General features: G+C 44.6%; 1 protein-coding gene across 1 annotated transcript in view; it reads right to left on the reverse strand.

Moving 5' to 3' along the window:
* col8a2 (collagen, type VIII, alpha 2) overlaps window positions 1-13,625 on the reverse strand; it is a 33,717-nt gene continuing 20,092 nt past the window's right edge. The window contains exons 2-3 of the mRNA XM_041233848.1: window positions 8,196-8,377; window positions 1-2,104 (exon numbers count right to left, since the gene is read on the reverse strand). Coding sequence (XP_041089782.1) covers window positions 189-2,104; window positions 8,196-8,355 — 2,076 coding nt within the window. The 5' untranslated portion in view covers window positions 8,356-8,377 and the 3' untranslated portion in view covers window positions 1-188. The remainder of the gene's footprint in view (window positions 2,105-8,195; window positions 8,378-13,625) is intronic.

Below are 13,625 nucleotides of genomic sequence, written 5' to 3' on the forward strand. Positions count from 1 at the left end.
GTAAAAACAAATTGTATCCGCTAAAAAAAAAAAACACTGGAAAAAGCGGTGTAGAAACAGTACTGGCTCTCTTTCCAGCTCTCCTCTGCTCCCCTGCTCTTCATTTATTTCAAGCAGTTAAGCTGTATTTTTTGTTGTTGTTATTTCAGATCTATGGCTTCCAAGGCGATGCCCCCTGTGAACAGCTGTTATGTAGGACAGAGCAGGAACCCCGAGAAGGACGAGTGGATGTACTCAGTGGAATATATTCCGTTAGCCTGGTCCGAAGGCATCTGCATCCACACCTGATCGTTCTCCTTCAGTTCCAGGACGGCGCTGCCCGAAGCCTGGTCCATGTAGCCTTTCTTGTACTCGTCATAGGTGTACGTGGCCGGCACATTGTTCTTGTACAGAGCCACCCAGATGTTCGTTCCCTTTACGTGGACGTGGTAAGAGAAGTAATAGATTCCTGAAGCAGGGCTGGTGAATATTCCCGTGGCGGGGTTGTAGGCGTTGAGGCCGTTGTACAAAGTCCTGTCAAACTTGATGGGCATCCCGGAGGGGGGGAAGGGGGTCGACAGGATGGCGGTGAAGGCTGGAGCCACTCGGGCCGACAGCTCGCCCCGACCGTACTGCGGCTTCCCAGCCCCCGGCACCGAGGCGCCCTCCACCCCGCCATCCGGGAGGTGCAGCCCGGCGATGCTGGTGTCCTCTCCGTTGATGAAGGCTCCTGGCGGGCCGGGAGGACCTGGAGGCCCTGGGGGTCCGGGACGGCCGTTGAGCCCAGCTTCACCTTCCTTGCCGGGGGGGCCCATGGGCCCCGGAGCTCCTTTCTGACCCAGTCTCCCCTCCCCTGGGAGGCCCGGAAGGCCATGTTCCCCCTTTAGTCCTGGGATTCCTTGGGGACCAATCGGGCCGGTCGGACCCTGGATACCTGGGATGCCAGAAATGCCTCTCGGCCCCGGGGAGCCCGTGGTCCCTGGCTGTCCTTTCTGCCCGGGCACACCTGGTAACCCAGGGGCCCCTGGAAGACCAATATGTCCAGGTTCTCCTTTAGGTCCACTTTGCCCTGGTGGTCCATGAGGGCCCGGCAATCCCCTTTCTCCAGGAGCCCCAGGTTTTCCTGAGAGGCCATTGGGGCCTTCCTTGCCTTGGATGCCGGGGGCCCCTGGCGGCCCAGCAGGGCCAATATCTCCTTTCAGACCAGGCAGTCCGTACTTCCCTGGGAGCCCCATGTGGCCCGGTATTCCTGGGGGCCCCTGAATTCCCTCTTGGCCCATCTCTCCTGGCAGTCCATCCATCCCTGGTTCCCCCTTGTACCCCGGTAGTCCTGGAATGCCATCATGGCCCTTATCTCCTTTCATGCCTTGCAACCCTGGCTTACCATAGCCAGGGGCCCCTGGGAATCCAGGAGCCCCTCTGTTCCCGAGCTCACCTTTTGGCCCCTGTGGCCCTGGCATGCCTGGAAGTCCATCTAAACCAGGTTTCCCCACCCCGTCTACTCCTGGGGGCCCCCGTGGCCCCTGATCTCCTTCCTTCCCTGGTGCGCCTGGTTCTCCTGGATTACCCTTCTCTCCATTGAGCCCAGCTGGTCCTGGAAGCCCATTCAGCCCAGGCTTGCCGAGCCCTGGCGGGCCAGAGAGCCCCGCTGGACCAGGCGCACCGACTGGACCTCTCGCCCCTGGTAAACCTGGAATGCCATTCCCAATTTCCCCCCTAAGTCCAGGCTCTCCAGGGATCCCTGGGGGCCCTTTCTGTCCTGGCTCCCCTGTCAACCCTGGGTTTCCTCTGACACCTTGAGGTCCAGGCTTGCCATTCACAGACAGACCGACTGGACCCGGAAGGCCAGGTTGCCCCGGTAACCCTCTAGGCCCGTTTTCCCCTCTGGGGCCCCCTTCTCCTTTCGGCCCCGGCATCCCCTTCCCACCTGCCTTCCCTGGGAGGCCGGGCAATCCCGGCTTTCCTATTCCGGGGAATCCTGGCGGCCCAGCGGGACCCTGCTGTCCGTTGTGCCCTGGTTTTCCGACTCCTGGCTTCCCTGGCAATCCGGGAGGCCCTTGAGGGCCCCTCGGTCCTGGTTTTCCTGGCGGTCCGGGTTCACCCATTGGGAGGACTGGGGGCATGTCTAGGGGCAAGAGAAAAACAAACAAACATTGAGTTGGTTTGTCTTAATTACCCAGACAAGAAAGTGATGTCTTAATCACAGACAACGCTAAACACGCTCTGCTCACACCAATAGCACAGCAGCAATAAGGCCATGTGACCTACGACAAAGTTACCAGGATGCAGCAGTTATTAAAACAGCTAAAGAACAACAATGAAGAACTAAAATAGTCACAGCTTTATAAAGAGGTAAGAAAACAGTTCAAACCGGTGTTTATTAGCACTCCTTTAATGGATAAGGTATAGGAATATATGCTTTTCTTTTTTTTTTTTTTCAAACTGAAATGCACTGTTTATTGTAAACAGCTAGCTATTTGGAGTGTTTGCTACTGAGCAATGGCTGTTGTTTGTTATGCTAGCCTAAGCCGACAGTGAGAAGGCTGGTGAGTTTTATTGACAGCCGAATGGCTGTGAGGCATCGTGCTTTGTGTAGCCTGTCTGTGATTAAGGGGGCCCGCGGGGTTCATGCTCCAGCCCCTCCCTCAAGTTGACGTCAAGTCGTTCTATACTCTAAACAGTTTTTAATTTAGATTTGCTCTCCCTAGAGATCCGACCAGAACCTCTACAGCCATCTTCTGGTCACTCAACCCATATTACACCTGCATTTAATTCCTGACTGCCAGAGCTGAACTGCCACATTGTCTGTCTGTATCTCTGGAGTGTCACACTGACTCTGAGGGCAATACTATTCCCAGACTCCAGCTAGCCAATATAAAGAAGATGTGAAACATATTGCTAGACTCAACCATCGTAACCAGAGCTGTCATTCTCCCGCGGTCACACTGAGGTTTCAAGCTATAGCTGCCGTGTTTACATGACTGCTTGGTATTTACTAGTCAACCTGCAAATCTGTGTTACACGGCAAACCAACAGAGGAAATTAAGGAGTCTTTTGTACTTTGCCAGAATTTTTTGCACAAGCATCAGCATTGATCATGCAAAAAGAAACAACAACCGAGGACACGATCTGGGTGTCCTCCTAGCTGGCATATTCAGTTTTAAAAAGATTGCTTTGACTACACATGTCCACAAGAGGGCCCCAGTTATACAGCATAGGGGCGTCATAAGTGAACGGATTAATAAACTGCTTCTAAGGGCTGATATCAAAGTGCAGCCTAAATATAATTCTCAGAACTTTTGACCAAAACGGAAGCTTCACGTAAGTTTTGGAATTGATCAAAGACAGTCATCTTTTTTTTTTTTTCTGCAAAGGTCAGGTAGATAGGGGGACAGGCTGCGTATTGATTTTCTGTTAATGACATTATTACACAACTCGCTTGCGAGGAATCCAGCTATTCTAACGTCAAAAACATAGTTGCCCCGCATACAGTAGCTGCCTGCTGGTTATTGTTGCAGGTTATGTCTGTATTAGACCCCTCTGTAAGCTTTTATAGTCATTTCCAGAGTTCCTCCACACTGTGATAAACACTGCTTGATGTTTTCATCTTGGTGGTAATCCCTCCATGGAAATGTGGATCTGCTTGTAACACAGCTCTCTCTCTCTCTCTCTCTCTCTCTCTCTCTCTCTCTCTCTCTCTCTCTCTCTCTCTCTCTCTCTCTCTCTCTCCAGGGGATACCCACTCACTGCTTTGTCTGAATCAGACATCTGCAGACACTTCTAATTCAACTTCCTTTCAAAGTGAACATACAGTAAGACTATTGTACAGATCTGAACAGATCCTCCCAGGCAGTGAGTTACAGACCCACTTTTTAAAATCACTACGTAGAATAAGTTGGCTAACGCTAATCTTTGTCGCCTGCAGCAGGGTTAAGTATTCGATTGACAACCCCAGTGTAAAAATGTTTCGTACAGACAGCCAGACAGCCAGATAGCTAGACAACCAGACAGGCCCACGGTATAATGAATCTGGGTGTCAACTAAAAGCTTGCTTCTCCTTGTGGTCAATGAAGTTGATCCTGAAAAGTATTGAGTAAATGAACAAAAATGTCTTTGGTTTTGGCATGGCGAAAAAAGAGAAAGTTCTTTCGTTTTTTTTTTTTTTTTCTTTTTCTGTTTTAAAATAAACCCAGATGAAATATTGTATTACCGTCTGTGGTTTTTGGATCTCAGCTCTCTGGCGTGTCTCTGCTGAATGCCGTCGGCTTTAAAAATTTCCCTCCATTGGATACCAAACACCAGGAGGCCAAGAAGTAGCTTTTCATTCCAGTCGAGGGCCTGTCAACAAAGCCAGGCTGGGCTGCATGCAGGAGACGTTCGGCAGATGGATTTAAAGACTGGCCGATCCAGGAGGGGGCTAGCGATAGAACTTTGCAATTTTGGATAACTACCAGCAGGTGGTAGTATAGACATTGCGTTGGAGCTGCTTGCATTCTGCTGACTCTTAGTTCTTCCAGCCACCTGCCGTATTCTCAAAAGGTTCCAGCTGTGTTAATCTCCTAGTGAAATCTACAGCAATTGTGGCAGTACTGCATTAGAACCTCAGCATTATCCACTAAATGTAGCTGTGCCTTTTTGTACTGCAAACTGCAATAATAAAGCGAAGAGTAACAACAAGGATTGTGTGTGATATGTGAAGGATAAAAGCATGCCATGGTAATTTTGCACTTTTCCAATGTTTTCCTGTGCTTATACTGTGCTTGCACCTCACTTTACCATGGTTTGTTATATTGTTTTTTTGTATGTGCTCTATCATAACTCTCTCTGCTCACAATGCTTACTTATGCTTTCCCATGGCTACACCATACCTTTTTACACGCTGCTATGCTTTTACTAGGGTCAGCCTTTGTAGGGGAAAAGGCCAGGATTCATGAGCCTATAAGGTTGTGTTCTATGGCCATCAGGGGGCGATTCAGGTGCAGTGCTGGATAGGGTGACGTCTAACTGTTAATGTTTAAATTAGCATAGCTGAGCATACATGGAACAAAACAGAGATTAACTTATTTCGACATCCCCGTGTGGCCAAATAAACTTTGAATGGTTTCTTTAGAAAAAACCTACATGGAACCTTTTGAGTTACTATTTCTGTAACAGAAACAGTTTTGTTCTGGTTTTAAAAGAGGTGGAAATTTTGTGTAGACCTTGATAAAGAGGTCTGTGTTCTGGGCAGCTCTACCCCTGAAACAAGACTCCCACAGCCCCACTTTGATTACATAAGCTGCTCAGTGGCCAGGAATTTAGCAGAAAATTGCAACTGGAAAATGCAGGAAAATACAATTCCAGAGAGCCATTGAAACAGCTACCATTGGTCTCGGCCACTCAATAAATCATGCGCTCATGCACCATTTAGTGCCAAGGATGTGGGTCATTCGCCGGCTTTAATTCACTAGCAAATCACCACAGCAACTTCCAAAAAAACAAGGGATGGCACATGGCACTTACCATTCATCGGTCCCCCGAAAGCCAGGCTGCATTGAGGCTTCTCAAGATTGAAAGGGACACACAATCGCTGTGTCTCACGGCACCAGCCCTCTCTCATCTTTGTGAAGGAGAAACAGCGGGCACCTAACGCCTGTGCATGAGTCATTTCCACAGATTACAGGGCTCCGGCAAAAGAGGTGGGACTGCAGCATCCCACAGGCGCTGACGCTGCCTCGCACAAAGACAACCGCGGAGACAGCCACAGCGCAGGCTCACAGGGTGAAGCTGCATGGTCAGAACTGGGGTCATTTAAACCAGTGTCATCAGGAACTGAGCGGCTTCCTTCTTGGCATCTTCTTGTACTTTCATAAACTTCTGAAGACCGATTGAGAAAGCCTTTTTGTCAAATGTGTGCACACGTTTCTTTTTACCGCAATTTTATGAAGTTTTTTTTTTAAGTCTAAAATTCCATTTGGTACAAAAAGTTAATTTTTTTTTTTAGTAGATAAATGCTTTGAAAACAGTATCCTAAATATCTTACAATAGGGATTATGGATGATTTATATCTATATATATATATATAAAATTCAACTGACGCAAGAATAAGCAGCTGTTTGCATCACCCTTATAAAGATTACATTTCCACAGTATGGGTGCATTCAGCTTCTTTAACCATGGCTTGCTCAGTTCTTTTCTATACTCCTATGTGATTGAGTATTCTTGCCTACGCCTTGCCTTGATTTTACATTTACTTCTGTTTGCTATGCTTTGACCATGTGACTGCAGTAAACTGCAAAGGCACACACACACACACTCTCACTTGCATGCAGTAGTGAAAATGCGTGTCTCATCACCATCACTCTGATGCAGCAGATCTCTCTATCTCCCTCTCCCTCTCTCCACACACCCCTGGGTCTGCAGCCTGGACACTCTGCCAAGACAGCAACCCGTGGAGCACCAGAGTCTGAGTCTGCGAGCCAGCGCCTCTCCTGAGCGACGGAGCAGCTCGTAAATCACACAGCCCCGATCAAATGTCTTCATTCCCACTTCATTGGCATCCCACAGGGATTATGCTGGGATCAAGCAGGTTTAGAGTGAGCACTGCGCATGGGTCATACAGCTAACGATAAAGATTTCAAGCACGCCTTGCTCAAAACATGCATGATCCTTGCCACTTTTTTTTCAAAAGAACCCTGGCATGTTTTGTGCATGAAACCCTTCTTTATCTTTGCATGTTCCTTGTCTAACCTGCATGTCTCCCAGCACAATCCTGATGGGATGACAAAGAGTTGGTCTGCATGTCTTGCCTGATCCCTGTTTCTTTTTTTTTTTTTTTTTGGCCATTCTGAGGTATAAGTTTACCACGGTTAACCATTGGGGGTTTAATATGCTTTGCCAAACGTATCTGTGAAGCACCACCCTTGCCTGTGCTTTACCATGACCTTACCCTGTTTTTGCCTTGGTGTGCCACAGTAACCTTTTTTTAAGAGGAAACTGCTTCTTAATGTAATGTAACAGGCTCTTGCAAAGCCTCCTAACAAGGGTCCTTCAAGAAACATTCTATATTGACACTCAGATAAATGTCAGTACATTCTCTTGCCAAGTTTGAAACGGCAAGTCGGTGTATTTAACTTTTCCAGGCTCCTGGATATTTAAGTACTTCATAGACTATGAATTTGTTATTTGATCTTAATCGTAGCCATAATTTTCTACAATTGCAGTGAGCTTTTAATGTAATTCACTCTGAATAAAACACTAGAAGCAGAGCTATCCAGTATTTTTTGATTGAAAGAGCGATACCGATGTCCAGGGAATGCTTGATTATTTAATTACTAAGATAGTGAGTTTTCAGTTAAGCAATTACTTTTTTCTTCATTTTATATATATATATATATATATATATATATATATATATATATATATATATATATATATATATATATATATATATATTGCTAAATTGCTTCTGAATTGTTACTATTAACGAAGACATAAAATGACACAAGGTGCTATTTTTTGTCCCGCTATTTTTCTTTGAGAAAAATGGTCCCAGGAGCTTAAAGCTTTGATAAATACAGTAAGGGCCATTGTTATTCATTGTAATATTAATATTAATAGTGATTTTCTTAGGTCCCCAGAGTTTTCCCTGAATTTGTCCGGCACTCTCCATATCTGATCTGGGATCCGCTCCCCAGACACCTGAGGAATTCGGCTGTGGTATTTTCCTCTGTTCCACTCAGACACGAGTGCTCTGGAATTCTGGGAATGTTCTCCAGTGCGCACACAGCATTCCTGCTGCTGGAGTGAGTGGCTATTCCTGAGTGAGGCAGAGGATCTTCTCTCTGTTCACACAGCACGCCTCTCTGGTTCTACAACCCACCTCACTCCCTCGACTCTCATATTCTTCAAAATAAAAGGTTATTGATGTTTCAAAACTATAATTCACAGGACGGAAGCAAATCGTTTCTGGAGTGTTGTTAGTGTTTCGCATGGTACTATTTTACCTGGTAGGCTATTCCATGCATTTACAAACTTTCCTATCTTCTGTTTTCAACTTATATTTATTCAGCTTCCATTTTTTGCCTTCTCATTCTAGTGTCTGTGTTAAATTTTAAAGGGGTTGTACCTACATCTGAGTTGTAGTTTGGGAACATTATTCCACTCAGGAGAAAGGGGTTTTGCTAGGGGGAGTTATCCCAGAGATCCCAGATGAAGCTCCACAGTCGGCCACTTACCGAGGTACTGTCCCTTGCCTTCTCGGAAAGGGGGACCCGCAGGCCCCTTCATCATGGGCTGCGGGTACTTCATCTGGGGGAGTGGGGGGTAACCTCCCCCTGAAACACTGCCCAGCACCAGCAGCAGACAGGCAGGCAGCAGCAGTAGCAGCAGCGTCATTGCCTTGGTCTTGGGTACAAACCTGCGGAGACACACAGAGCACAAGGGTTCGGACATGGCTGCACCGCACATGAGAACAAAACATGGGAATGATCGGAAATGGAAGATTTGGAAGTTAATTGGGAAACGTCAGTGCAATTCACAGCAGGTCATCTGTCATTCTATGTCCTAAGTAACACCATTCCAGCCACACATCTCCATTGCATGAAGCACCCAGGCTCATTCTGTCTGTCTCACACAAACAGCTGCCCGCTTCTTTCCTAAGCCTGAGAGGTTTTTGTAACCCCGCAGCAGAGCCAGCCGGTGTCACGCAGAGGGCAGTTTACTTGACCTGCCATTCCAGACAGCAGCCTGGTGCTTTCTGTAATACACTCCAGGAAGGCAGGCTAATCTCCTCCTCATGGCAACCTGAGCAGGGGGTGGAAGGATCAGGTGCAGCACAGACATTCATTTACTCCAGGGAGTCTCTTCCTTTCAACCTGTTTGAGAGATTTAGATAGCCCCCCCCGCAAGGATAGGATTGCTGATTGCTTGTCAGATCGGCATAGTGACTAAAACTGACTTGTAACAATGAGCTTGTATATTACATCAGAGGGACCGCAATTTCTTTAGCAAATGAATGTGTCAGCCCTTATATCAAGTTTAAAATGGTAAATTTGCACAGTCATGTCACATGCTTTTCCTATGACTGTGCTACGCATATACCATGTTTGTTTTATATGCTTTTCCACACCTCTCAGGGCTTTACAGCACTTACTTATGCTGTGTTAAACCTTTCTGAGAGACGTACGTGTATTTACACATAGTGTGTGCTCTAGACAGCCAGTGCACCCCCCCCCCCCTTCCCCCGAAGCAAAGCTGCTAAACTCGCGTTTTCACTGCTGCTATTTATTTTTCCTGTGAGAATGTGATTTGATATCTTAATAGGCCTCCACCCGATGGGCTAGCGACTGGAAACCAGACTCCACGTACTCTCCTGCTGCACAATCCTTCCACTCTGGCATCTCGCTTGAGCTGGGAACAAGCCTGTAAACCCACCCAAAAAAAAGTCCTCAAAAGTTTAGATTTTATTAGTGGCAGATATGAAACGCCACTGAAGCAGAAGGTTTTTATAGTATGATGCTGAGCTGCATTACTGAAACAGCAGGTAAGTACAATGCAGGACCACCTGGATCACTGGGGATAGAGAGAAACATTTCCTCTTCAAGGTTAGGTATTTTATCAAACATATCTTTATGTGTTCATACCTAGCCCACAGGACTCAGAAGTAAAGAAGCACACTTAAAGAACTAGAAGAGTTAATAAAATTACAAACCGCTGCACTGTCCCACACGGCTCCACCCCGAATTACAACCGGATCCACTGCCCCTGCCCTGCACTAGGGGGCAATGGATTCATATTCACAGCCATGTACTGCTTTGAGTTAAAGCAATGAATATGTAGAGATGCAGGATCAAGTAGCAAGCGATTGCCCTTGAGTGTTTTGAATGTGTTTTAGAAAACAGCATTGCTGTTGTGTCTGGATTTTTTTTTTAATCTTGCCTAGATACATTCACAGAACTGCAGCATCTGTACATGATATAGAGGAGGAATTGAGAAAAGTCTTAATTCATTGATTTCTTCCTCATTCCCACGACATATTAGAATAAAAAAACAACAAAACTAAAATGACCTGTTCTGCAAAATAGCTGCAACGTGACTATGTGGGTTAAGAAGCAGCTGGACTATATTCAATTTGCAAACAAAGACACTTGTTTAAACTTTTTTGTTTTACCTCAAGGAAAGCTGTTCTTTGTTAGTCTACCATCCTGTCAAGCTCTTTGTTTAAACTCACATGTACCTGTGTGTCTGTACACGGAACATTCCAAGAGAATTCCATCAGTATTCCATGTTTTTAGAGATGTCAATAAACAAAGTCAGGCATTTATGTGTTTATGTATTTGTTTAGTTTGTTAGCCAACGCTAGAGTAAATATGATTATAAAACGCCTGGCCAGGAGCTACTCTTTCCCTCTTTAGATTCCTAACAGAACTGATTCAATCCTGTTTTAACTGCTTTTAGACGCAGTTAAAGTGTGTCATGCCAGTGGTCTGGCACAAACCCTCTGTCTGTTTTCTGTGCAAACAGCCATTGAAACAAAACGAGACAACAGGCTGCTGCCAGATGCTCAACACATCACTGAAATCCAGCAAGTCAACAAGCTAATAATGCAGCAATCGAGACCCGATGAACCAAAAGCCATTAAAACTGTTCAGAACTGTTTTAAAAAAAAATAAATTGTCGGTATTGCCGTTTCATTTGAAACAGACTGGGGAAACTGTTCACCGTTCAAAATCCAGTCGTGACCACCTCGAATCTGCTTACAACCCAAAAAATAACTCTTCATTAATACAAGTAAAAATGACAAGCGACACGCTTGACTCCCAACAGTAAAAGCGACTTTACAGTCATAAGAATGTGAATAAAACAGTGGGACGTTAATACCACGACTTGAAGCCAAGAGGAGGTCTGAAAACACATTCCTCAAAAGAAAGAAAGCACGGCTGCAGATTTTTATGAAGCCCGATGCAATAGCTGCTAATGTACTCTGTTTCAAATTCATTATAAATCTGCAGACGTTATTTGAAAAGTTATTTAAAAAGTTGGTTGAACAGGCAGGGCAATTTTTAAATTCAATTTTTAAAATATATATATATATATATATATATATATATATATATATATATATATATATATATATATATATATATATATATATATATTTTTTTATCAAAACATGAGATTGATTCATTAAACCAGTGTTTCTGTTAAGCAGCTTTTGAAGCACCTGTACATACAAATAGGAATCCCACTGACACAGTGCAGATAAAACACAGGCCCTGCATTCCTGACAGTAAAACACCCCAGCTGTGAAGTGATCTCGTAATCCTCATGGAGAACGAGACTCTGGCTGGCTGCACGGACGGCCTTAAATGCGTTTCCATCGACTGGTGTGAAACTGGGCTTGCCATCTCTGACCTTGGAAACCCCTGGGTAAGAGAAAGCCAGCTGAGGTGTGGATCCCAGTCTGATCTCCCTCTGAGTTACTTACTGGCCACCTGAATCAGTAGAATGAAGTAAGGGTCTAGGATTCAACCCACACTGACACTTCACTGTGTTTCATCTCAATAGATACCTGCTGGGATCGCAAAATCGCATCGTTTACATTAGTTCAGGCTTAACCACCTGGTGAGTGCTCAAGACAATCCACTTGCATTATTATGATAGTCCCACTCACCACCTGCTGGACAATGCACATCTTACAGCTACATTAAGTGGTTACAGAGATGAACCTTGAAAAACAACGTATTATAACATTCTTATGAAATGTTATCGAAAAAAATAATTTAGTTGTAATATTTTCTTATAATCTATTAACTGTTAACATAACTAAGCTTTTTAGATCGTATATAACATCATATAACGGAACCCAAAATCTATCAATAACCAACCATCTACATGTTTTAAGCTGGACTGATAATTAAGAAAGCAAGGGATGCGTTCATAAGAGAAATACTAGCAATAACCTCGTCACAAATCTAGACGTTAAAAAAAAAAGTATGATTTACTTTTCATTAGGCTTCTTTATTTCTTCTATTTCTGATCTATAAAACAAACCCCGCACCTTTAAAACGACAGCCCATTGGCAAGGCACTCAGTCTCGGCCCATGCTTGTCCAGACCTGTCAAGTCACATGGCCTGGCCATGCTTTCGCTGTGCTTTGTGAAGACAGCCAGCGTGGAAACCCAAGGCTTCCAAGACAGCTAAGTGGTGACCCTTCCAGAGAAAGGCTTGCCTGTTTCAGCCTTTCTTCATTCGAGGAAAGCCAGCATCTGCAGCTCATGATTTCATTGGCAGTGTACCATCTGCAATTTCTAATGAACATTCGCATGCTGTTGTTGTGCATGGTGAATATCCTGTAGGTATGCTTGCTTTTCTGAACTATTTAAATTGCTAACCAATGCTTTACAGTCCATTTTATTACTTCTTATTAGCTGGGCCCCTGTTTAATCTAGTTTTATTCACATCAATTCAGTGCATGCTATTTCTTCAGATGCAACGCTATGAATACATTTCTGCATCCAGGAATTTTCGCTCCTGTGTTAGAAACTTTCCATCTCTCCAGCTGCAGTGCACATTGCTGGGTGAATACTGTTATTGTGCCCTGCCAGCCACTGACACACCGCAGCACCACTTCAGCGTGTTTCCTTTAAACATTTACATGCACAAAGTGCTTATTTTGTAGAGTTTCTGAAAGCGTCGAGGGAGGGGAAAATAACTTTTTTTTTTTTGTAAGTGAAAGGACAAAACTTGTGTCATGAACCCTTTACTCATAGGTCCTTCCTGCCCTGCTGTGGGTCTCGATTTCCTCAGGCCAGAAACAATGGCATTGTGTGGATGTTTTTTTGCAATTGCACCCCCCGTATCCTCCTCCCTCCTTAATGTTTTAAGACTTATTATATGTGCTTAATAGATTATGACAAGTGACTTAATAAGGCACTACAGGGTATGTTATAAACCATATTTACAAATGATTTATACATGCTTTATAAATATATGTAATTTTAAACTGTGGCATTCTCACATGTCCCACAAACTGTGTCTGATGCAGCGGCAAACACATTCATCATTTAAAAAAAAAAAACATCACAAAGGTAAAACTTACAAGAAACTCTAGTAGACCAACATTACAGTCAAGCAGACAAACGTCAATGTTAAAACATTTGTCCTCTTGCGTTAGTTTCTTGTAAGTTTGACCTCAGTAACACTGATGGGGGCCCTTGCCAAGGCGTTTTCTCCTCTTGTCTTAGCATCTCGTGAGTGTGACCACGTCAGATCCTGGTTCACTTTTTTGTGGTTACACTAAGAGAAAGGGGCTGTGAGGCTGTAATCCCTCTTCCTGCCCCTCTCACCGCCACGCTAGCCAGTTCACAGCCTCCCTCTGGAAAACTCTTTGTGATGGTGGTCCACTATGAAAGGTGCTTATAAAGATATTATTATAAAAGGGACCAAACTTCAGTTTAAGTTCACACTTTTTGATCCATTAATACCTTGAATCTTTATATATCTATTGCATCTCATTCTTTTACAAAGAAGATCTGGCCAAGAGGGTGACAGTTCAAGATTGTAAAACCCTCGGTGAAAATAGAGGTCAATGCAAGTTCCAGTTAGACAGGCAGCTATTCCTTTACATGAATGCGACAATCAATCACAACTATAATTAACACTCC

The sequence above is a fragment of the Polyodon spathula genome, chromosome 32 (assembly GCF_017654505.1).
Source record: "Polyodon spathula isolate WHYD16114869_AA chromosome 32, ASM1765450v1, whole genome shotgun sequence".
NCBI lineage: Eukaryota > Metazoa > Chordata > Actinopteri > Acipenseriformes > Polyodontidae > Polyodon > Polyodon spathula.